Genomic DNA, 22,675 nt, shown 5'->3' with positions numbered 1-22,675 from the left:
CTATGATTCTATAACTGATCTCCAGACAAAGGAAGCTGTAAAGTGAGAAACAATTTTGATCTAGGAGCAAAGATTTAAAAAAACTACAAAAAAAACCCCAAAAAACCCAAACCAAACCCCAAACTTTGTTCCTATAGTTAAGTGTCTGCTCACAACTGCATTAGCAAAGCATTATGTTTCTATAAATGGGATTCTGGGATGATTTTGAGCATGAGTGCAAGTACTGAGAGGAAAGATCATTACAAATGTACTGCTGAAAAGAGGTTGCTAGGTTCGACTAGCTACAGGCATGTAAACCATGTACACTTCTGAGACAGCCTCGGAGATAAAGCTTTTGTTGAGAATGTGTATACCACAAACAACTGTTCTAAACTTGCAGCAAAAACACATGCTGGACGCCTGAGCCCACTATAGGTATTTTTTTAGAGACTTCCATTGAAAGACAAATTTTTGGCTATATCACTTGTTTGAAAGTCGTTTGAGAAATATTTCTGATATATTAGTAAACTTGTTCAACTTCATATTGAATATTAGTCTGCATGAACAGGTCACTTAACTCACTGGAAATTATTTCTTTAGTTTTAGGAATGCACAAAAAGCATCCTGCACATTTAATCACAAAGTTCAGATCACTAAAGACAATAAATCAACATCCATGGCAAAAAGAATTATGCACACCCTTTACTAGTGTGGATTAATGTTTTCCAAATCTTCCACTAGAGAAGAAAAACTAAAGTTGTGGTTTATGTAACCTTGTACTGCACAAGCAGCATCGCTGTTTCTATCACGGTGTGATAGCCTAGCCCAGATTGTTTGTCATCGGTTTGGAGAAAGCAGTTAAACCTGTACATGACATGTAGTGCATGAAGAGACAAGTTTTCAGCTGATGAATAGCAGCTTAACTCCACCACATTTAACTCAAGTCAATCTACAGCCTTAGCCTAATGAAAAGTGCACCAAATTGCTTTTGATACATATCTAACACTCAGCAGGAAAATTTTTAAACAAATATAGCCAGAACTCCAGGTAGGAAGAGGTGAAGAGCCCCAGTGATGTTAACTACATTTTCACATTTAGGAATCACAGGGAGATGATGATGAAGTCTCAGGTCAATTTGTGTACAAGGGTTATACCACACCCTCTCTCAATCATGCCATGCTGACAACCTTTTACTCAGTGCAAAGAGATCACAAAACTATTAGGTAATCTTTAAAAAGGTAGTTTCAGAAAGCTTTATTGAATATTTTTGAGTATTTTTATAGCATCAGTAAATTACATTTTGTGTTTACACTTCAAAGCAGTTTGACATTATGTTACAGGAACTCTGTGCTACCATCTCACAGAACAAGTAGTTTTGTAAGCATATACAGTGTTGTTTCAATGTGATTGTCATGTGCCTGAAGACAAAGCTGCTTTGTAACGCTGTTGTTCATCCCAAAATAGGCACTGATTTTAGGCCTGTAGCAATTTTAATGGTAATTAAGAAATTTGTTCGATTGTGGCAGTGAGACTAATTCACAATGCATAGACTCACAACTTGTGCAGAAGACATCTTATTGCATAAATGAGAAAATCATTCTATATAGGATTCTTAAATACAACATTATTTTTTACTTTCTCATATTAATTACCTATATACTTTGTGTGTCTACCCTGTGCAATTAATTTTCCTGTTGCCTTATTTGTTAAATCCACGCTGGCAAATGCAATATTTCTTCCTTGCTTCAAAATCTGAGCTGTAATCAGTACATCTTCTCCAATCTTAGCAGCAGAAGTATATCTTCAATGAAGAACAAAATGAACAGGTAAGAGGCTGTACAGAGCACATATCCAAGAATATTCCTGCATTTTAGTTTATCACAAAGGGGATTAGCAAAAGTGAGTAATAAAGACACATCTCTCTCTAATTGCCTGTTTGCAAATCCATACTTTTTAAAGTCCTTGAGCTCCTTTAAGTACTGCAGTGGCAATTCATTACAAAAGTTCTCTGAGAAAATGGAGAACAGAAAGAAACCCACTGGCTTGGTTCTCAGAAAAAGTCTGTTGTGGAACAGAAACAATGAGGTATCAAATATCCCAGTTAAAAGTTCACTGCTGGTTCCCTACAGCCTATCTAAATCAGTCTGGCTGGTTCAGCTGCAAAATGTCTGTTACAAAGGCTTCAGAAGGTCATTTCTGTATGGAACCTAAGCATAGGTTAACTGCTTCCCAGACTCTGGTCAGAGAAAGCAAGGAAAATCTGGGAGACCTTCAAACTTACTAGGTTTAATGTTGCTTCCATGCATTAGATAACTCTCTGTTTTTATTTACATGAGTCCGAGTGTGTGCTTTTAAAACACACTCTCTGGGGAACAGTAAGAAATTCCCCCACAAAACCGCAGGAAAGAATTAGGAGGAACATGATCCAACCATGATCCGAGGCAAGGGAATAATATTCAAATGTTAGAATTACAGAAGACAATGTATAATTCTGGATATAAACCTTACTGAGATGAATTTAATCAACTGGTCTGTTTTTTCACGTGACACCCTGTCAAGAGTATGTCAGTCATCTGTAATGCTGATGTAGCACAAGCGCCATTAATTGACAAGGGCAGGGTTTCAATCTTGCTTCATTCTCAGAGGCTGCTGCTGATCCTCTTGTGAGTAAAAAAAAAGTTTCTCTGTTTCTCTGTTCTTTCCATTACTGAAATAGCTTCCTCGTGACAACATTTTAAAAAGCTCCTTCTCAAAAAGGAAAAAGTTGTGTTATAGCAACGTTCAATATCCAATATCATCTGTTCAAGGAAAGCAGTAGTCTGGGGTTAAACAAAGCTATTAACACTGCTTCACATAACACTCCCTAAATATTATGCTACTCAATCATTTCGGATGAGCTCCAGAGAGAGCATTTTCTCCAGATTTTAGCCCTAATGTATAATTGGGTATGCATACTTGGTAGTTTAAATAATTCAGATGTTGGACTCTTGTTACACTACTGTAGGGAATAAAAAAAAAAAAAAAAATGTTAGGAGAATTTCAGGTTTTAATTTCCAGTAATTTCCTGTCCATCACAGTGGCAGTATAAATCTTAAATGGATGCTCCAGTCCCACCTGCCCAGAGGAGAAATCAGAAGGTGCTAGGGTCAGGAGGAGCAAGGAAAGAATCTGGTAAAGATAGGGATTGCTCCCCATGCACTTTTAAAGCTTGGGTTTTTTTAAATGAAACTTTTGATGGGGGGTTACTTCTCCAAGACTTTTAATGCTCTGTGTTAGTTATTCCATGTAGAGTTACTTTTGTTCCAATTAGTTATAATCTCTTTGTTAAAAGCAGTGAAGCAAAGCTGGCACATGATAATAACGTGACCAAAGAAGGTTTCAGAACAACTTTTTTTTTTTTTTTTTAAATACACTGCTTTACATTTGCATTACAGGAAGAACTATTCTCAGTAAAAAACTACCTTTGACCTACAGCAAAGGAATCTTCCTCCAGTGAGAAATTCTGATTAAATCTGTGATTCACCCTCTAGGTGAGCATACCACAGAGCTAGAGTTTCCTGTTTTAACATTTTTACTCTTTTAACATTTTATGGACTTAGAGTAAGGAAAGCTGTTTAACCTAGATTTTGGTGTTTGAGGACACACACTCTAACATATCTTCACAAGTGAAGACAGAAGTTGAGCCAATTTCATAGTACTAAACTCGTTATCAACATTCCTTTACATTCTATGAATGAATGGGTACCATCTCTTAAATGCATATAATAAAAGCTTACTAACGTCCGACTTGAATTTTGCAACTAAATAGCAATATCCCCAAATACAATCACCCCTTAATTCATCAAAACAGGACTTCTGAAACCAAAGAAAACACCTTTTTTAAGTGGGTACATAATTTATGTGCTGTGGTACAATGATGTCAGTATCTTCTTAGGGGAAGAAAAGTTAGAATGTTCTGGTAAACGTGGTTGATGATACCTACGTGATATTCATGTCCACACTGACACCAGGCAGTGCTCTTTCTGTGTACAGCAACGCTGCTGTCGACACCACATCCACAAGTGTGGCTGTCAAACCTCCGTGTAAAGTGCCACCTCTATTTGTATGCTCCTCCTCTACTTTCATTTCACAAACAACTTTTCCAGGAGTTGCGGAAAGAAGTTTCATCTGTATAGCCAAAAAAAGGAATAAAAATCTTACTGACAACAGTACCAACACCTGATACTGCACTGAATCAAAATGAAAGTACACCTTGTTTAAGTCTGGACTCATGAGACAAATTAAAAGATGGAAATTATAGTAATTTAACTGTCACATTAGGTATCTCCTTGAATTTTAAGCAGCAAATTTTCACCTTAGGAAACTTTGTATTTCTAGTGCGGATAAACCATAGACTCATAGAATATTGGAAAGGACCTTAAAAATCATCCAGTTCCAACCCCTCTGCCATGGGCAGAGACACCTTCCATTGGATCAGGTTGCTCAAAGCCCCATCCAACCTGGCCTTGAATGACCTTGAATACTGAATTTTTAATATTTAAATTATTGAAATATTTAAACTGACAGCTTAACAGAACATTGATACATGCTGTGCTCTCAGGCATTGCTTAGGAGACAATATTCTTCAATTTTACTTTTAATCTGGGACTGAAAAGCCAGATTAAAGGGAACATGAAACTGTACCATAGTTCTGAAGCTGTATGTGTTAACTCATGAAGTGGAAACAAGACTGCCAGTAATTCATCAACCATTATCCTAAAGCAATCTCAGTAAAAATCAGTATTTTGAAATGGGCACTGGAAATGCTAATCAGGCTGGCTTTCCTGAACTGAAATCCATACTCCTGGGTAGAAGGAAGTACCCAAGGATGTATCACACTGTACTATAGCAGCATGACTGCATATGGACTTTCATTCTAGCCTATAGGGGTTAAACAGAAAAATTACAGTACATTTCTGGTACCCTGCTTCCTGCTGTAACCAACACAGGAAGATGGATTTTTGAGAAGCTACTGTAATTCAGTATTTTTTTTCAAGTTTCTCCAGTTAGTAGCACTATATTCAAAATCTGAAATATACTCTGAAAGCAGATGCAAAACTGGGGTCAATTCAGCATATATTTTTACACTTGTAACTAAGGTGTAACATCACTAACTAAGACTTGGAAGTCTTCAGACTGTCACAAGTAAAATGCGGTTATAGTATTTATTATAATTCCTACTGATTTTATAATCTTTTTTATAAAGTTTTTTATTTCAATTTTCTATGTTTCCATACCTTTTCTGTTGACTTAAATTTTTAAGAATAAAGATTGAAATGTCTCTAGTTTCACTATTGCTTATTTATATAACACAGTGCAAGAGCTCAGTTTCAGACAATGTCGCTTTTGACAGGCAAAATTTTATCCAAATTTTGCAGAGTAAAGTAAAGGATGATGTAGTACACAGTCCATCCACAAATGAAAAAAGCTGGAATTAACCAGAGGGGAAATCACTAAGTGTCCTAATGAAAACGAAAATCCCACGTCCTAAACCAGGCATGCTGAGCTGAACTGGCTGGAGGCCTACATTTCTGACAGAATTTCTAATAAGGACTTTAGTGACGTGCGACACAGGGAGCAGATGGCTTCCACCACCATCAGGGAGTGCTCCAATCCATCAGCAAGGCAAGGAAAGCATCTGGTTTCCTTTGTCATTGCTCTGATCTGGCACTAGCTGCCTGCTCTCCTTGACAAAAATAGCTCGTTATTTGAATGCTTCCAGGACTCACACAGCCAGAGCTGCTGGTCTGTACTTCTCACAGCCCTTCTGTGCCTGTCCTCCCACGCGTCTGTCTCTGCGGTATTCTGCTTTGGCTTCCAGCCACTACTGCGATGCACTGCCTCTTTGGAGAAAGGACTTCAAAATCCACAGTTGTTAAACCCTATGTAGATAACATGCTGGAATCAAACCAGAAACTAAGTCTGATGATAGAGCTGAAAAGTTTCCGACTAAAATCTGCCTTCTCCAGAACAGGAAAATCTTGAGCCATATTGGTAAGAAAGGCTTCCGGTATCTCCCAGAACAACAGCAGGTACTTTAAATTTAAACAAAACTGCACTTTTATTGTTATTATGATTATGTTCATAGCATCGTACTTCTAGAAGGAGATTGCAGAAGAAGTCAAAAAGTATTCCAGAGCAAGGTAAGAAGCCTGTCTCCCGAGGCTCACTTCTAGCCAGTTACCTTTATGAGCTGAAATTGCATTGGTTCTCTGTTTAGTAGAAGACTAAGGTAAAGGAGAGTAAAGTTATCACAGTGAAGCAGTGACCAAGAACTAATAGGACTCTATAAATAAATGAGATTCATAAAATTAAAGCTTTATACTTTTTATGTACAAGACCAAAAAGTCTACTTGTGGGTGTTTACTACAGGCCACTTGATCAGGAAGAGGGAGTCGATGAGATGTTCTACAGGCAGCTGGAAGTAGCCTCCTGATCACAGGCCCTGATTCTTACATGGGACTTCAACCACCCAGATACCTGCTGGAAAGACAAGACAGCCTGGCACACACAACCTAAGAGATTCCTGCATAGCATGGATGATAACCTTTTGACAGGTGGTGGAAGAGCCAATGAGAAGAGGTGTGCAACTAGACCCCGTACTAACAAACAAAGAAGGAGTGGTTGGGGACGTGAAGGCTGGGGGTAGCCTGGGCTGCAGTGACTGTGAGATGGTGGAGTTCAGGATCCTGCATGGGAGAAGCAGAGCAATAAGCAGGATTACAACCCTGGACTTCAGGAGAGCTACCATTTGCCTCTTCAAAGACCTACTTGGAAGAATCCCATGGGTTAGTGCTCTAGAAGGTAGGGGGAGTCCAAACCAGCTGGTTAATATTCAAGCACCACTTTCTCCAAGGTTGTAGATCAATTCATGCCTAGGAGTGAGACATCAAGAAAAGGAGGCAGGCGACCAGCATGGATGAGCTAGGAGCTTCAGGAGAAATTCAAATGGAGGAAAGGAGTTTACAGAATATGGAACAAGGGACTAGCCACTTGGGAAGAATATAGGAATGGTGTCAAGAGTATGCAGGGATGTAACAAGGAAAGGTAGGGCTCATTTGGAATTGTATCTGGCAAGAGGTGTCAAGCACAACAAGAGGGCTTCTTCAAGAACATCAGTAGCAAAAGGGAAGACTAGGGAAAATTGTGTCCTCACTGCTGAATGAGGTGGGTACTCTAGTGCCAGAGGATAGGGAGAAGGTGGAATTACTGAATGCCTTCTTTTCTTCAGTCTCTACTGCTAAGGCTGGCCCTCAGGAGTCCCAAAGCCTGGAGGAAAGAAAGTCTAAAGAAAGGAAGACTGATCCATGGTCAAGGAGGACCTGGTTAGAGATCATTTAGGCAAACTGGACACACACATATCAATGCGCCCTGATGGGATGCACGCATAGGTGCTGAGAGAGCTGGCAGAGGTTACTGCTAAGCCACTGTCTATTATCTTTGGAAGACCATGGAAAACAGAAGAGGTGCCTAGGGACTGGAAAAAAGCCAATGTCACTCCAGTCTTCAAAAGGGGCAAGAAGCAGGACCCAGGAAACTACAGGCCACTTAGCCTCACCTCCAGCCCTGGAAAGGTAACGGATCATATCCTGCATATCATCTCCAAGCACCTGAAGGAAAAGAAGGTTATCGGGAGAGGTGAACATGGATTCACCAAGGGGAAATTATGCTTTACCAACCTGAGAGCCTTCTATGATGCCACAACTGGCTGCACAGATGAAGAGAGAGCAGTGGATGTCGTCTACCTTGACTTCAGCAAGGCTTTTGACACTATCTCCCACAACATCCTTGTAGATAAGCTTGGAAGTGTGGGTTAGATGAGTGGACAATAGGTGGATTGAGAACTCACTGGATGGCAGAGGTCAGAGCGTTGTCACTGGTGGTGCAGAGCCTAGTTGGAAGCCTGTGGCCAGCAGTGTTCCCCACCCCAGGGCCCAGTGTTTTTCAACTGATGATCCAGATGAGGTGACGGAATGTACCCTCAGCAAGTTTGCTGATGACACAAAAGTGGGAGGAATGGCTGATACACCAGAAGGCTTTGCTGCCATTCAGCACGACCTAGACAGGCTAGAAAGTTAGGCAGAGAGGAACCTCATGAAGTTCAACAAAGGTGACCCTAGGGTTCTGCACCCTGGAAGGAATAACCCCATGCACCAATACAGGTTAGGAGCTGACCTGCCAGAAAGCAGCTCTGTGGAGAAGGACCTGGGAGTGCTGGAAGACAAGAAGTTGATGATTAGCCCGCAATGTGCCCATGCGGCCAAGAAAGGCCAATGGCATCCTGGGGTGCATCAAGAAGAGTGCGGCCAGCAGGCCGAGGAAAGTTATCCTCCCCCTCTACTCTGCCCTGGTGAGGCCGCATCTGGAGTATTGTGTTCAGTTTTGGACTCCCCAGCTCAAGAAAAACAAGAAACTACTGTAGAGAATCGAGTGGAAGGCCATGAAGACGATTAGGGGACTGGAGAATTTCTCTTATGAGGAGAGACTGAAAGACCAGGGTCTGTTCAGCCTGGAGAAGACCAAGAGTGGGTTTAAGAATGCTTATAAATATCTTAAAGGTGGATGTCAAGAGCATGGGGCCAGACTCTTTTCAGTGGTGCCCAGTGACAGGACAAGAAGCAACAGGTACAAACTGGAACACAGGAAGTTCCACCTGAACATGAGGAAAAACTTTACTGTGAGTGAGACAGACTCACTGGAACAGACTGCCCAGGGAGGTTGTGGAGTCTTCTTCTCTGCAGATATTCAAATCCTGCCTGGATGCATTCCTGAGCAAGCTGATCTATATGAACTTGCTTTAACAGGGGAGGTGGACTAGATGATCTAGTCTGTGATTTTGTCTTGAGGAAACAAGATTAATAGCAGTTGCTTTGTAAATAGTTACTTTCTATTAAATGTATTGGACCATGGAGCTGTCAATGAAAGCACCGCTTCCGGTATTACATTTGCTCCTCTACCATGCAAAATACATAAATTTTTAAATGGTTGGTTTTCTTAGATATATTTACTGCTTCTCTCTGTATCCTGGTTACTCAAATAAATAGAATTTAAACGGAGAATTCCAGCTTTGACAAATTTAATAAGAAGACTGATGCTGCTTCACAGGGCCACCCTAAACAGAGGCTCAAGAACACATCAGCTACACTATTGCACTTTACAAAAATTAGGAAGACAAAGCAGCATCATTTCAGCTTTCTTTGATCACAACTTAGCACTACATTAGAACCGTACCAGTCAAATACATTTCACAGAATTATAGAATGCTTTGGGTTGGAAGGAACCTTTACAGGTCATCTGGTCCAACCCCCCCTGCAGGACCGGGGACAACTTCAACTAGGGCAGGCTGATCAGAGCCCCATCCAACCTGACCTTTAATGTTTCCAGGGATACAGACTCCACTACCTCCCTGGGCAATCTGTTGCAGTGCTTCACCACCCACATTGTAAAAACTTTCTTCCTTATATCCAGTCTAAATCTACCCTCTCCTGGTTTAAGACCGCTACTCCTTGTCCTGCCTCAACAGCTCTTGCTAAAAAGTCTGTCCCCATCTTCCCTATAAGCCCCCTTTTGGTACTAGAAGGTCATTATAAGGTCTCACTGGAGCCTTCTCTCCTCCAGGCTGAACACCTCCAACTCTCTCTGCCCGTCCTCCTATGTGATATGCTCTAACCCTTGGATCACTTTTGTGGCCGTCCTCTGGACCCACTTCAACAGTTTTATGTCCTTCTTGTGCAGATGGCTCAAGAGCTGGACACAGTATTCCAGATGAGGTCTCACCACAGCAGATTAGAAGAGCAGAATCACGTTCCTTGACCTGTCGGCCACGTTTCTTTTGGTGCAGGCCAGGATAGAGTTGGCCTTCTGGGCTGCAAGCGCATGTTGTTGGCGCACGTGCATCTTTTCATCCATCACTACCCCACTGGTCCATCAGTATTTCTTTATACTGAGCCTCATTAAAAACTCATGGAGTGCGCATGTTTTTGGTCTGACTTTCAAGGTGAAATGTCAGCTGTTAGAACAGCTACTTTTAAAAGAAATTTTTAACAGAGAACAGTAATAATTTATTTCACAATTTCAGTCTTGAAAGTTAGCTAAGTCCCACAAAGGGACTAAGTCCCACAAAAGGAATAATACTAGTTACTGAATAACTCATGGAGAGCTGTTCATTACAATCTTTGTCTTCAGAGAGCTCATAGAATCATAGAATAGTTTGGGTTGGAAGGGACCTTAAAGATCATCCAGTTCTAACTCCACTGCCATGGGCACAGACACCTCCCACCAGATCAGGCTGCCCAAAGCCCCATCCAACTTGGTCTTGAACACTTCCAGAGATGGGGCAACCACAGCTTCCCTGGGCAACCTGTGCCAGTGTCTCACCACTCTCCTTAAGTGAGGAAATTCTTCCTTATGCCTAGTCTAAATCTTCCCTTCTCCAGTTTATACCTATTGCCCCATTCCCTATCACTATAAGCCTTTGCAAACAGTCCCTCTCCAGCTTTCCTGTAGCCCCTTCAGGTACTAGAAGGTCGCTATAAGGTCTCCCCAGAGCCTTTTCTCCACGCTGAGCAAGCCCAACTCTCTCAGCCTGTCCTCGTAAGGAAGGTGCTCCAGCCCTCTGAACATCTTTGTAGCCCTTCTCTGGACCTGTCCCAACATTTCCATATCCTTATGTTCAGGGCCCTGGAAGGCGGCTCTAGTACTTAAAGAGTTATAGAAACATTTTTAAGCTGAAAGAGTGGAGATTTAGATTAGATTTTAGGATTATTATTATTATTTTTTTTCCTGTGAGGCACTGGCCCAGGCTGCCCGGAGAAGTTGCGGATGTCCTATTCCTGGAGGTGTTCAAGGCCAGGCTGGATAAGGCTTTGAGCAACCTGATCCAGTGGGAGGTGTCCCTGCCCACGGCAGAGGGGCTGGAACTGGGTGATCTTTAAAGTCCCTTCCACCCCAACCGGTTCTACGATTCTATCCACAGCAGCTGTTTTCTCCCCTGTGACCCAGGTGCGGGCCGTGCCCCGCCCGTACCTTGCTGAGCACCCGGTCGAAGCCCTGCGACTCCACCATGTACTTCACGGCCGCCTGCAGGCCCTCCATGGACAGACCCATGCTGCCCTCCCCGCCGGTCACCCCCGCGACCCGGAACCGCAACGCCGTCTTCCACCCGCGGGGGTGGAGCCAAGGAGGAGGCGGGGGATGCGGGGATGGAGGAGGGAGCAAAGAGGAGGAGGAGCCGTGGAGGGGGCATGGAGGAGGGGCATGGGGCGGGGGGGGGGGCATGGAGGGGGAGCTGTGGAGGAGGGGGAGCATGGAGGCAGAGACGTGAAGGAAGAGGAGTCATAGATGAGGGGGCATGGAGGGGGGGACATAGAGGAGGAGCCTTGGAGGAGAAGGAGCCATGGATGGGGGTCATGGAGAAGGAGGAGCTATGGAGGGGGCGGAGCTATGGAGAAGGAGGAGCCTTGGAGGAGGAGGAGCGATGGAGGAGAAGGTGCCATGGAGGAGACGGTGCCATGGAGGAGGAGCTATGGAGGAGGAGGAGCCTTGGAAGAGGAGGAGCGATGCAGAAGGAGGAGAAGCCTTGGAGGAGGAGGAGTTATGGAAGAGGAGGAGCTATGGAGGAGGAGGAGCCTTGGAGGAGGAGGAGCGATGGAGGAGGAGGAGCCTTGGAGGAGGAGGCGGAGCCATGGAGGAGGAGCTATGGAGGAGGCGCTATGGAGGAGGAGGAGCTATGGAGAAGGAGGAGCCTTGGAGGAGGAGGAGCGATGGAGGAGAAGCCTTGGAGGAGGAGGAGTTATGGAGGAGGAGGAGCCATGGAGGAGGAGGAGCCATGGAGGAGGAGGAGCCTTGGAGGAGGAGGAGGAGCCATGGAGGAGAAGCCTTGGAGGAGGAGGAGTTATGGAAGAGGAGGAGCTATGGAGGAGGAGGATCCTTGGGGGAGGAGGAGAAGCCTTGGAGGAGGATCTATGGAGGAGGAGGAGGAGCCTTGGGGGAGGGGGAGCCAAAGAGGAGGAGCCTTGGAGGAAGAGGAGGAGCAATGGAGGAGGAGCCTTGGAGGAGGCGGAGCCATGGACGAGGAGCCACGGGGAGGCAGAACTATGGAGAGGGAGGAGCCAAGGAGGAGGAGAAGCCATGGAGGAGGTGGAGCCATGGAGGAGGTGGATCCATGGAGGAGGCAGAACTGTGGAGAGGGAGGAGCCTTGGAAGAGGCAGAGCCTTGGAGGAGGAGCCATGGAAGAGGGGGGGCCATGGAGGAGGCGGAGCAAAAGAGGAGGAGGTGGTAGAGGAGCCTTGGAGGAGGAGCCTTGGAGGGGGCGGAGCCTTGGAGGAGGCGGGGCCTTGGAGGAGGCGATGCCATTGAGGAGGAGGAGCCAAGGAGAAGGAGCCATGGAGGAGGTGGAGCCACAGAGGAGGCGGAGACATGGGGGGGGAGAGTTGCATGGAGTGGGGGTATGGAGGGCTTGGAGGAGGCGGAGCCCTGGAGGAGATAAAGGAGCCCTGGAGCAGGTAAGAGAGCCCTGGAGGAAGTAAAGCAGCCATGGAGCAGGTAGGAGAGCCCTGGAGCCGGGGGAGTGCGGGAGGAGCCGCGGGGGGGGCGGTGCCATAGGGTTGGTGCCCGTCAGGCTGCGGTCGGGGCGGGACCCGCACGCGCGGTGTGTGCGCGTCTCGCGGCGGGTTCGCCATGGAGGGGGCGGAGGCGGCGTCGCTCGGGCCGCGCGGGGAGGACGAGGCGGATCGGCGTGGGGACAGGGAGCGGGAGCAGGAGCAGGAGGAGGAGGAGGAGGAGGAGGAGGAGGAGGAGGAGGAGGAGGAGGAGGAGGAGGTGCTGCACCTCGAGAAGCGCCGGAGGCTGCTGTGCTCCGAGTTCGCCTCCATCACCCGCAGCGCCGAGGCGGCGGCGCGCCCCTTCCTGGCCGGGAGCGGCTGGAGCCTGCAGGTGCGGCGGGGCCGGCGGGGGCGGCGGGGGCAGCTCTGCTGCAGCCCTGCCGCCTGCCTCTGCCTTCCAGGCCGCGCTCAACGCCTACTTCGAGGCGCCGCTGCAGGAGAGGGAGGAGGAGAAGGAGGAGAAGAAGGAAGATGCGGCGGGCGGGGTGTCGCCGTCCTGCGCGGAGCCTGGGAACTGGTAGGTCACCCCGGGGCAGATCGTGGAATCACTAGGTTGAAAAAGACCTCTTGGATCATCGACCCCAGCCATTCCTATCTGCCACTAAACCATGTCCCTGAGCGCGATGTCTCCTGTCTTTTCAATACCTCCAGGGATGGTGACTCCACCCCCTCCCCGGGCAGCCTCTGCCGGTGCCCGATGGCCCTTTCGGTGAAAAATATTTTCCTGATACCAGTCTGAACCTCCCCTGGGGCAACTTGAGGCCATTCCCCCTTGTCCGGTCCCCTGTCACTTGGGAGAAGAGCCCAGCTCCCTCCTCTCCACACCCTCCTTTCAGGTAGTTGTAGAGAGCAATAAGGGCTCTCCTCAGCCTCCTTAAGGCTAAACAACCCCAGCTCTCTCAGCCGCTCCTCATAAGACTTGTTCTCCAGCCCCTTCACCAGCTTCGTTGCTTTTCTCTGGACCCGCTCCAGAGCCTCAGCCTCAACATCTTTCTTGGAGCGAGGGGCCCAGAATTGAACACAGTGTTCGAAGTGCGGTCTCACCAGAGTCACTTCTATTCATACAACATCCTGGATGGGAAGGGACCCACGAGTATCTAACTAAGAGCAGTCCTTTTACTACAGTTTCATCCTTTCTCTGCCTTTCCTATGTTTATGGTTTGTGTGTTTATATCAGTAAATAAAGTATTTTGCCACTTATCCCCTGCTTTGGCCAAAAGAAAGATGAAAATGCTGGAGTTGCGTGCATTAAACTACAAGCAAGTATTACACCATTTCTCCCACTGCACATGACGTTGCAGTTTTCTGTCCACCCTTGGGCAGCAGCCCTTGTTACTATTGTTCACTTGCTTTAGTTTAGACATTTTTGTAAGATCTTTAAGGAATGTTCTTCTAAGTCATAGAGTGATAGGATGTCCTGAGTTGTAAAAGACCCACAAGGGTCATCAAGTCCAAGTCCTGTCCAACAGGACACCCCCAGCATTCATATGGTGTGGCTGAGGGAGTTGCCCAAATGCTTCTTCAATATTGTCAGTTTTGGCACCATGACTGCATGCCCAGGGAGCCTGTCCAGTGCTCTACCACCCTCTGGGTGAAGAGCCTTTTCCTAATATCTAACCTAAATCTCCCCTGGCACATCTTCCTGCCATTCCCTCGGGCCCTATCATTGGTCACCAAGTCTTAAAAAGGTGATCTCGTATGCAACACAATTTATTCCTATGCTGTGAGAAATCTAGCAGACGACTCATATAATTTAGTTAAAGCTTTATTTGTTGTAAAGTCTTGTCCTGGTGACCAGGCTTGAAAAGAGTCCCTACAAGCTTTTTCCCCTAATATAAACAACTCCGTAATGGATTGCCTACATCCATCTGCAAGGTGCTCTTACTGAGCCACCTATGGTACTGGGACTTGACTTCTATCATGTCCATCGCCATGAGAGTGATGATGCACTGGCACAGGTTGCCCAGGGAAGCTGTGGCTGCCCCATCCCTGGAAGTGTTCAAGGCCAGGTTGGATGGGGCCTTGGGCAGCCTGGTCTGGTGGGAGGTGCCCCTGCCCATAGCAGGGGGGGTTGGAACTAAGTGATCTTTAAAGTCTCTTCCAACCCAAACTATTATATGATTCTATGTTTGAAGGTTCTGTGGGCCTGCATAGGACAACCCCAACATTCAAAGCATGAATTCCTCACATTCGTGTTTCCATGCTGGTTCTCTTGTTTTTTCGCCGAGGCTGACCCCTTCGAGGGGAATAGCCAGCTCCTCTTGAGAGGCTGTGAGACCTGCAGGCTGCACTTTCTGTCTCTGGGTGCTTCAGCCACTTTCCTCTGGGCTAGTGGATTGTGAGCCTTTCAGGGAAGGGACAAGGTCATTTTCTCTTTGAGGTCTCGTTTTGTGCAGTAGCACATATTGGATATTAGTAGGCAGACATTTATATATGTATAAATCAGGTGTATATAATCTCCGTGGTGTATGCGTGTTTATATTTCTATAAATAAAACTGACATGTACATGCTGACCTTGTTAAATGTACCTGTGAAAGTTAGCATCTAAGATCCTGTGTCTTACACACAGTGGCTATCTCACTGCACACACCTAGGACGTGCCAAGGGTAATATACTGCATGTGGAAGTGAGCTTTGGAAATCCCTGCTATTTACAGTCCTGAGGGAAGCTTCTTTTGTAGTCATAGAAATCATGGAAACATAGAATGGTTTGAGTTGGAAGGTACCATGAAGGTCATCCAGTCCAACCCTCTTGCAGTGAGCAGGGACATCTTCAACTAGATCAGGTCGCTCAGAGCCCCCTCCAACCTGACCTTGAATGTTTCAAGGGTTGGCACATCTACCACGTCTCTGGGCAACCTGTTCCAGTGTTTCACTACCCTCAGTGTAAAAAATTTCTTCCTAATAACTAGCCTAAACCTCTCCTCTTTAATTTAAAAACACTACCTCTTGTCCTATTGATACAAGTCCTGCTAAAAGGTTTCCCCCCCATCTTCCATATAAGCCTCCTTTAAGGATTGAAAGGCTGCAATAAGGTCTTGGATTCTTTTCTTCTCCAATCTTAACTACCCCGGCTCTCTGACCCTCTCTTCTTAGGGGAGGTGTTTATGTAAATTTATCAATTACGGACTTGTGTATTATATCAAAGAGCCCTTAACGATCCTTATCATTTGGAATAAGCTGTATTTCATAACAGCTTACCGAGTTTTGCTTGATGTAATTGTACGTATGAAAGAATGCAGGCCTACTGAACATTAGTATCAATGTCCAGGTAGTCCATGATGAGTCAGAATACATCTCTAACAGATTGGCAGCACCATTTTTTCTCCAACCTCTGTCTCTCTTTGCACTGTGGGTTCTGTCTTGATCTGGGGCATGCAGGATTTGTTGGGAGGGAGGACTGTCTGGAGACCTCCTAATCAGGTGGGGGAATCACTGAAGACCACACAGACTTTTGTATTTCATCTCATAGTCCTTTATGTTACAGTATAAAAAGTCATTATGGAAATATTGAAGGCATATACCATATTATTCACCTATTTAAAAATCCCTTAGCTTTCTTTCCTTTGTCTGCTTTTCTTTCTTTCTTCAGTTTACATTAGATGTAGAGGAATCTTACATTGTGCAGCACCAAGTACAAAACCAGTACTAAGTTCTAGGGAACAAATTTGTTTTGGTTCTGGGCCTTATTTTAATGTGTGCATGCAAATTCTGTGTTTAACACCAAAACTCCAGTATCCCAACTTTGCCAAAATAGTCTTAGCTATGCTATTTAATGTATTTCGTTACAGACTTCTCTTCACTCCAAGAATTTGCATTGAACTAGCATCGTGGTTTAACACCAGTGGGCAGCTCAGCCCCACACAGAAGCTTACTTGCCTCTCACCAGTGGGATGAGGGGGAGAATCAGAAGGGTAAAACTGAGCAAACTCATGGGTTCAGATAAACACAGTTTAATATGTAAAGCAAAAGCTGCACACACAAGCAAAGCAAAACAAGTTCATTCAGTCCTTCCCATCGGCAGACAGGTGTTAAGCCATCTCCAGGAAAGCAAGGCTCCATCACATGTAATGATTACTTGGGGAGACAAATGCCATAACCCCAAATGTTCCCCCTTCTTCCTCCAGTTTTTGTTGCTAAGCATGACATCATATGGTATGGGGTGTCCCTTTCATCAGCTGGGGTCAGCTGTTCCAACTGTGTCCCCTCCCAACCTTTTGCCCACCTCCAGCTCACTCGCTGGCAGAGCAGCAGGAGGAGCAGAGAATGCCTTGATGCTGTTTAAGCACTAACTTATCTAACTAGAGATAAGCTAACTTATCTCTGTGGTATCAACACTGTTTTAGTCACAAGTCCAAAACACAGCACCATATGAGCTGCCATGGAGACAATTAACTCTATCCAAGCCAAAACCAGTACAACCATATGTTATCAGGTCCATATATTATCAGGTAGGGTCTGGTTCTCTTTAGCAACACAGTCCCAAAGCAGTTACTAGGCTGGGCCCTCAAACTTTGACGCTGTTGTTTAGCCTTTATCAAATCAACAGGGTAGGCATGGCCTGTGTTTTTGAGGTGGGATTTGGTGTGAATATTCCTGAAGAAAAGAACTATTAATTTGTCACAGAGTGAGTTTGTGTATGTGCCTCCCCAGGGGGTTTGGCAGCTGCGAGGATGTCACCTTAGTGTGAAGACTGGTGCATAAAAGCGTGTCCTGGTTGCAATTCCTTCTTTCTAATATGCTGGAAGGTGTTTGAAAAAGTAATATACACAGCCTGCCTCAAGCATGGGGAAAGAGCTGAATTACTAAAGTGCTTTAGATTACATTGGTTGCCATCTGGTTAACTTAAATCATATTGATAAATGTTATCTTCTGTCTATAAAGAGGAGAAAACCCCACTTTACTTCTCCTGTGTATTAAGGATTTGTATGAATGAAGTCTGTATGTTTTAGTTACTGTGCTTCTAAATTATATTGAGATCATTACGTGTTAACATATTTGTTGGGAAAGTTTTAGATGGCCATCTGTAAGTTGTGATGGGTCATTTTCCTTTAGAAGATGAAGGAGGTAATTGCAGAAAGAGTAGTATTATGCATGCTGACAAACAAGTAAACTCTCTCTTTAGTATTGACCTCACAGCGGATGCAACTACTAGTAATGCCGGTGTCAGCAGTGCAGACTCGAGGCAACAAGAAGATGAGAGCACGTTCTCACTCATAACGTGGAACATTGATGGGCTGGACCTAGGAAACCTAAAAGAACGAGCTAGAGGAGTCTGTTCTTACCTGGCATTGTAAGTACAGCTTCATCTTTGTATTGTCATATACCCAGCTTTAAAGGAGAAAGCAAGCTGCTTCTTTTAGGTAACAAATCTTCATGTCCAAATTATCTTAACATTAGATGCAACAATACAATCACTTTACAAACTCTAAATAGTTGAATAAAAGTTGATCTACTGGTTGGAAGAGGTGTGAAACTATGTGACATTTCAAAGCTTAAATATTTTGTGACAGCTAGTTTAAAGAGCTTTTTTTGTAATGAACAGAATTGTTAAAGTTGCGGTTGTACTTCATACTTCCATCCTGTATGTGAGAGAAGCATAAAACTGCACAAAACGTGTTTGCCTTACTCCAGTAGTATGAATACTTTATAGAATTGTAGAAAGCCAGATTTGAAGGGACCTCAAGGATCAGCTGGTGCAACCTTTTTAGGTAATATGTAGTTTAAATGAGATGGCCCAGCACTCTGTCCAGCTGAGCCTTAAAGGTGCCCAGTGTGGACGAATCTACTACTTCCCTGTTTATTCCAATGTTTAGCTGTTCTCATGGTGAAAAATGGCCTTCTGGAGTCCAATTGGAATCTCCCCTGGACCAACTTACATCAATTACCCCTTGCCTTGTTCATGTAATTCCTTGTAAAAAAGGAGTCTCCGTCCTCTTGGTAGACACCCTTTATGAACTGGAACAGGGTAGTAAGGTCTACCCTAAGTCTTCTCCTCTTAAGGCTGAACAAACCCAGTTTTGTCAGCTTTATTTCGTATGGCAGGTTTCCTAGTCCTCTGATCATTTTAGTGGCCCTTCCTCAATATTTTTCTTCAGTAAATAAGGCCTTTGTTTTGTCTTTCACCTGATTAGAGCAGGGCTATTCAGCGGTGTAGAAAAATAGGAACAGTTGTAAAGTCATGTTTAAATCAGTTACTGATTGCACAGCTGGAAGAAATAAAACAGCTTGATGTCGATGAGACTTGAGAAAATGAGTGGCAGTTTAACTGGTGGGATCCGTTGTAAGGGAATCCTTGTTCAGTTTGAATCTTCTGGAGAATCCGGAGCTGGAATCTTCTGGAGAACTTAGATGTTGCAAAACATGTTCCAAAGCTGCTTTGCGGCTGCTTAAGTTGGGTTCCTTGTATATGTAGTATATGAAACCTGCACAAATATTTGTAAGATCACGGTATAATTCAGAGGGTTTTTTACCATGTCAATTCCATGTCCATAATAATTGTTGTTTCCTCCCTTTTAGCAGTGATGATCTGTCTACATGCTACTAAATATGATAGAAAGAATTTTTTTCTTTTTTAAAATAAATAGATTTTTACAATAGCTAGGAAGATGAGGACAATGTGCACCTGAAATCCCTTTTCGTTCCATTTGGCCTCAGAGCGTAACAGCAGTGCCTTTCACTTGTTAATTTAAAATCTTATCTTGTCCATCTCAGATACAGTCCAGATGTCGTGTTTTTACAAGAGGTCATCCCACCATATCTCTGTCTTCTACAGATGAGAGCAAGCAATTACAGTATTATTACAGGTAAGAAATAAACCTCAGTTTCTAAAGGCAGAAACCAGAAAAAGTAAGTTCAGTTTTATTCGGTCTTCCTTGCCAAAATTTCTTACCATTTATAGGAATGAAAACTGTAAAGTGAAGAAGGAAGCACTTAAATTACTTCCTATGTTTTGACAGCAGGATACAGTTTGATGCAAATTATGCATGTGAAAAGCTTGCTTGCCAGTGGTTTCCTTTGTATTTTTCTGTATTTTGAAAGACTGATAGCAAAGGTAGCCAAAGATAAGTAGTTTCTTAAGTATTTTGCATTTAAAAAATCTGGAAAATTCACACTGCTGTTCTGCAGCTTTTCACTAATGAGTTTGCACTCTCCCAGATCGTGGTAAAAAGATCTCTTTCAGAACCTTAACTTCTTCGTGAAGCGCCAGAAGATATCCTCAACCATTGCTTCCCCTGTTCCACTTTAGGTAACATAGATGGCTATTTCACTGCGATAATGTTGAAGAAATCAAGAGTAAAGTTACTGAAACACGAAATAATACCTTTTCCAACAACTGCCATGATGAGGAACCTTTTAGTTGCACATGTGAGTGAGTCAGTATGTACTAAACAGTTCTGTTTCTACCTTCGAAACAAAAAAAACCAAAAAAACTAGGAAAGTCTAGTCTGGCTTTACTCTATGACAGTCTCAAACAGCAGAAAACATTCTTCTCCAAACATACAAACCCAGTTGCATTTGATACTGACAAACTTAAGTCTTCTATGTAAACAAGTAGCCGTTTTTCAAGTCTCATAACCTCTGAAAACAAACCCAAAAGCCTTTTTATCCTAATGTAAGCAACTTTTATTCAGTATAAAACTAATATTAACCAAAGGTGTAATTCAGTAATTTCCTTTGTGATTAGATTTTGTTTTTGAACTTCTTATCATGGCGTGGATAGTAGTATTGGCTTTTTGTTTCATGCACAGGTGAGCATATCTGGCAACGAACTTTGCTTAATGACCTCTCATCTGGAAAGCACTAAGAGTAGCTCTAAAGAGCGTATGAAGCAACTGCAAATAGTGTTAAACAAAATGCAAAAGGAGTCCGAGTCCACCACTGTTATATTTGGAGGGGACACAAACCTCAGAGACAGTGAGGTAAATAAACAACTTAGTTATTTTGAGAAGAAGGTATTCTAACATAATCTTCTCAGGCTTTTCTGTTGGTTTTGTGACAAGTGACCTGCTTGCAGAACACCGGTATGCAGTGTTTATCCTTAAAAAGGGGAAGTGTGACTAAGTAGAAGCTGTGGCATTGCTATGCTGGTGCATTATTAGAGCTGAGCTGATGTATGTGAAGAGCTCCTGCCCCAGTAACAAAATACTTTGTTGCCCATATTTATGTCTGAGAAGATGCAGGGAGAGTTGATGAAGTTTTGACATTAAAAGCATCTTCTCATTTTGAGAACCTGATCTTTACTGACTCATCTCTCCCATTCTTGGAGAGTTAATTCTTGTAAAATCAATGAAAAAAGAGGGTGCTCTGGAGAAAACAGATCTCGGAAGTTTAAAATTAATCCCCCATCATGGAGACATTTCAAATTAGAAGTAATTTTTGGCTGCAAATATTAAAATTGAAATTTGCATATAATTACTAAAAGGTCAGTGTTTCATCCTTCCCTGTAGTGAAATCCCATTGCAGTGAAATGGAATGACGTTGTTTCAGAGGACATGGTGTTGACCCCCACACCCTAAAATTTCAGAGCAGAACGTTTATTTTGTAACATGCTTTGGATTTAGAAAGTACTCCAGGAACTGGTCATGCTTTAGAGTCTCCTGAGAAATACCACAATTTAGAAACATCTCCAATGTCTTTAAAAGCTCATGTTTTGCAGAAAAAAGTGTTACTGTCACAACTTGGTTCTGGTTTTGAAGGTAAAATTTGTGAATTTGGTGTCTTGTTGATTTTTTTCTCCCCTTCTACCTTCAGGTTAAAAAATTACGTGACTTACCTAAGAACATTTCAGATATCTGGGAATTTCTGGGCAAACCTCAACACTGCTGCTATACTTGGGACACCCACTCGAATACCAACCTGAATGCAGAGTACAAGTGCAAGATGAGGTTCGACCGCATTTATTTTCGGCCTGCAGCGCATGAGGGACATATTATTCCACGAAGTATGGACTTAATCGGTTTGGAAAAACTAGACTGTGGCAGATTTCCTAGTGATCACTGGGGTCTTCTGTGTAATTTTGATGTGGTATTATAAAAAAAAAGAGTTTGCTTTGTTAGTTTTTACGTCTTTTGCTTTTGTTTTTATAAGATTTTACTCTCTCAGTTTAAGTAAAGTGTATTTAAATTTTCAACCCTAATACATTCTCTGCTCTTGACTTCTACTGGAATGGCTTCATTTCAAGCCAAGGTTCCTTTTCCTCATTGTATGCAGCTGTTCTTGAATCACATTTTAAAATGTTTATTTTTAACAATGTATGCAAATGCAAAACCAAATTCTAGTTTTAAAATGGGAGGAAAATCCTGTAAATAAAATTTGTAAACATATTTGTTGGTTTAAAAGACACTTTTGGTTTTGCATGTATTATAATCTCATAATAAATACTGCTTTTTTATTTTAAGAATACATCTATTGTGCCTATTTTGTTTCTTTTGTAACCATTTCCACCATCCTTTAAAACCCTGTGTTTTGTGAGATGTTTTGTATTAGATTCTGTGGTTTGTGTTGTATGTACACACCCCTTGAGGCAAGACAAGAAAGGAACTGAGGAAAGAATTACTAGATTATTAGAGAATAAGAGTTTCTTAAGTAATAAATGAATATTGAAGAGATTTAAGAATGGTTTATCTTCTATTTGACAAGAAAAGGATGTCATAGAATGTCCTGAGTTGGAAGGGACCCACAAGGATCATCGAGTCCAACTCCTATCCCAGCATAGGACAACCCCAAAATTCACACCAAGTACCTGAGTGTATTGTCCAAATGCTTCTTAAATGTTAGGTTTGGCGTCATGACTGCTTCCTTGGGCAGCCTGTTCCAGTGCTCCACGACCCTCCAAGTGAAGAACTTTTTCCTAACATCCAACCTAAACCTTTCCTGGCTCATCTCCCTTTTATTCCCTCGGGTCCTATCATTGATTGCCAGAGCGAAGAGATTAGCATCTGTTTCTCCTCCTCTGTGGAAGTTGTTTACTTGGCATAGTGTATACCTTACTTTGTGTTTGTTAACCTAGATATGAGTAGCAGATTAAAACGTATTATCTTTCCAAAGAGCT

The 22,675-nt window shown here is 43.5% G+C and overlaps 2 protein-coding genes across 2 annotated transcripts; one reads left to right on the top strand and one right to left on the bottom strand.

The window, feature by feature from the left end:
- Positions 1-1,203: 1,203 nt before the first annotated feature.
- ACOT13 (acyl-CoA thioesterase 13) lies at positions 1,204-11,271 on the bottom strand. The gene is given in 4 exon segments (XM_009564225.2): positions 1,204-1,780; positions 3,962-4,146; positions 11,044-11,130; positions 11,132-11,271. Coding segments are annotated over 4 exon segments (561 nt in total). The 5' UTR covers positions 11,264-11,271; the 3' UTR covers positions 1,204-1,623.
- A 1,131-nt stretch (positions 11,272-12,402) lies between these two features.
- TDP2 (tyrosyl-DNA phosphodiesterase 2) lies at positions 12,403-22,153 on the top strand. The gene is made up of 8 exons (XM_054057868.1): positions 12,403-12,522; positions 12,800-12,952; positions 13,023-13,138; positions 17,747-17,914; positions 19,336-19,427; positions 19,871-19,989; positions 20,373-20,543; positions 21,376-22,153. Exons 1-8 carry the CDS (start codon positions 12,403-12,405, stop codon positions 21,655-21,657), a joined length of 1,221 nt encoding a protein of 406 aa, XP_053913843.1. The 3' UTR covers positions 21,658-22,153.
- The last annotated feature ends 522 nt before the right edge of the window (positions 22,154-22,675 follow it).

This window comes from Cuculus canorus, chromosome 2 (assembly GCF_017976375.1).
Source record: "Cuculus canorus isolate bCucCan1 chromosome 2, bCucCan1.pri, whole genome shotgun sequence".
NCBI lineage: Eukaryota > Metazoa > Chordata > Aves > Cuculiformes > Cuculidae > Cuculus > Cuculus canorus.
The sequence above is the reverse complement of the archived record's forward strand: the minus strand, read 5'-3'. Positions and strand labels throughout refer to the sequence as shown.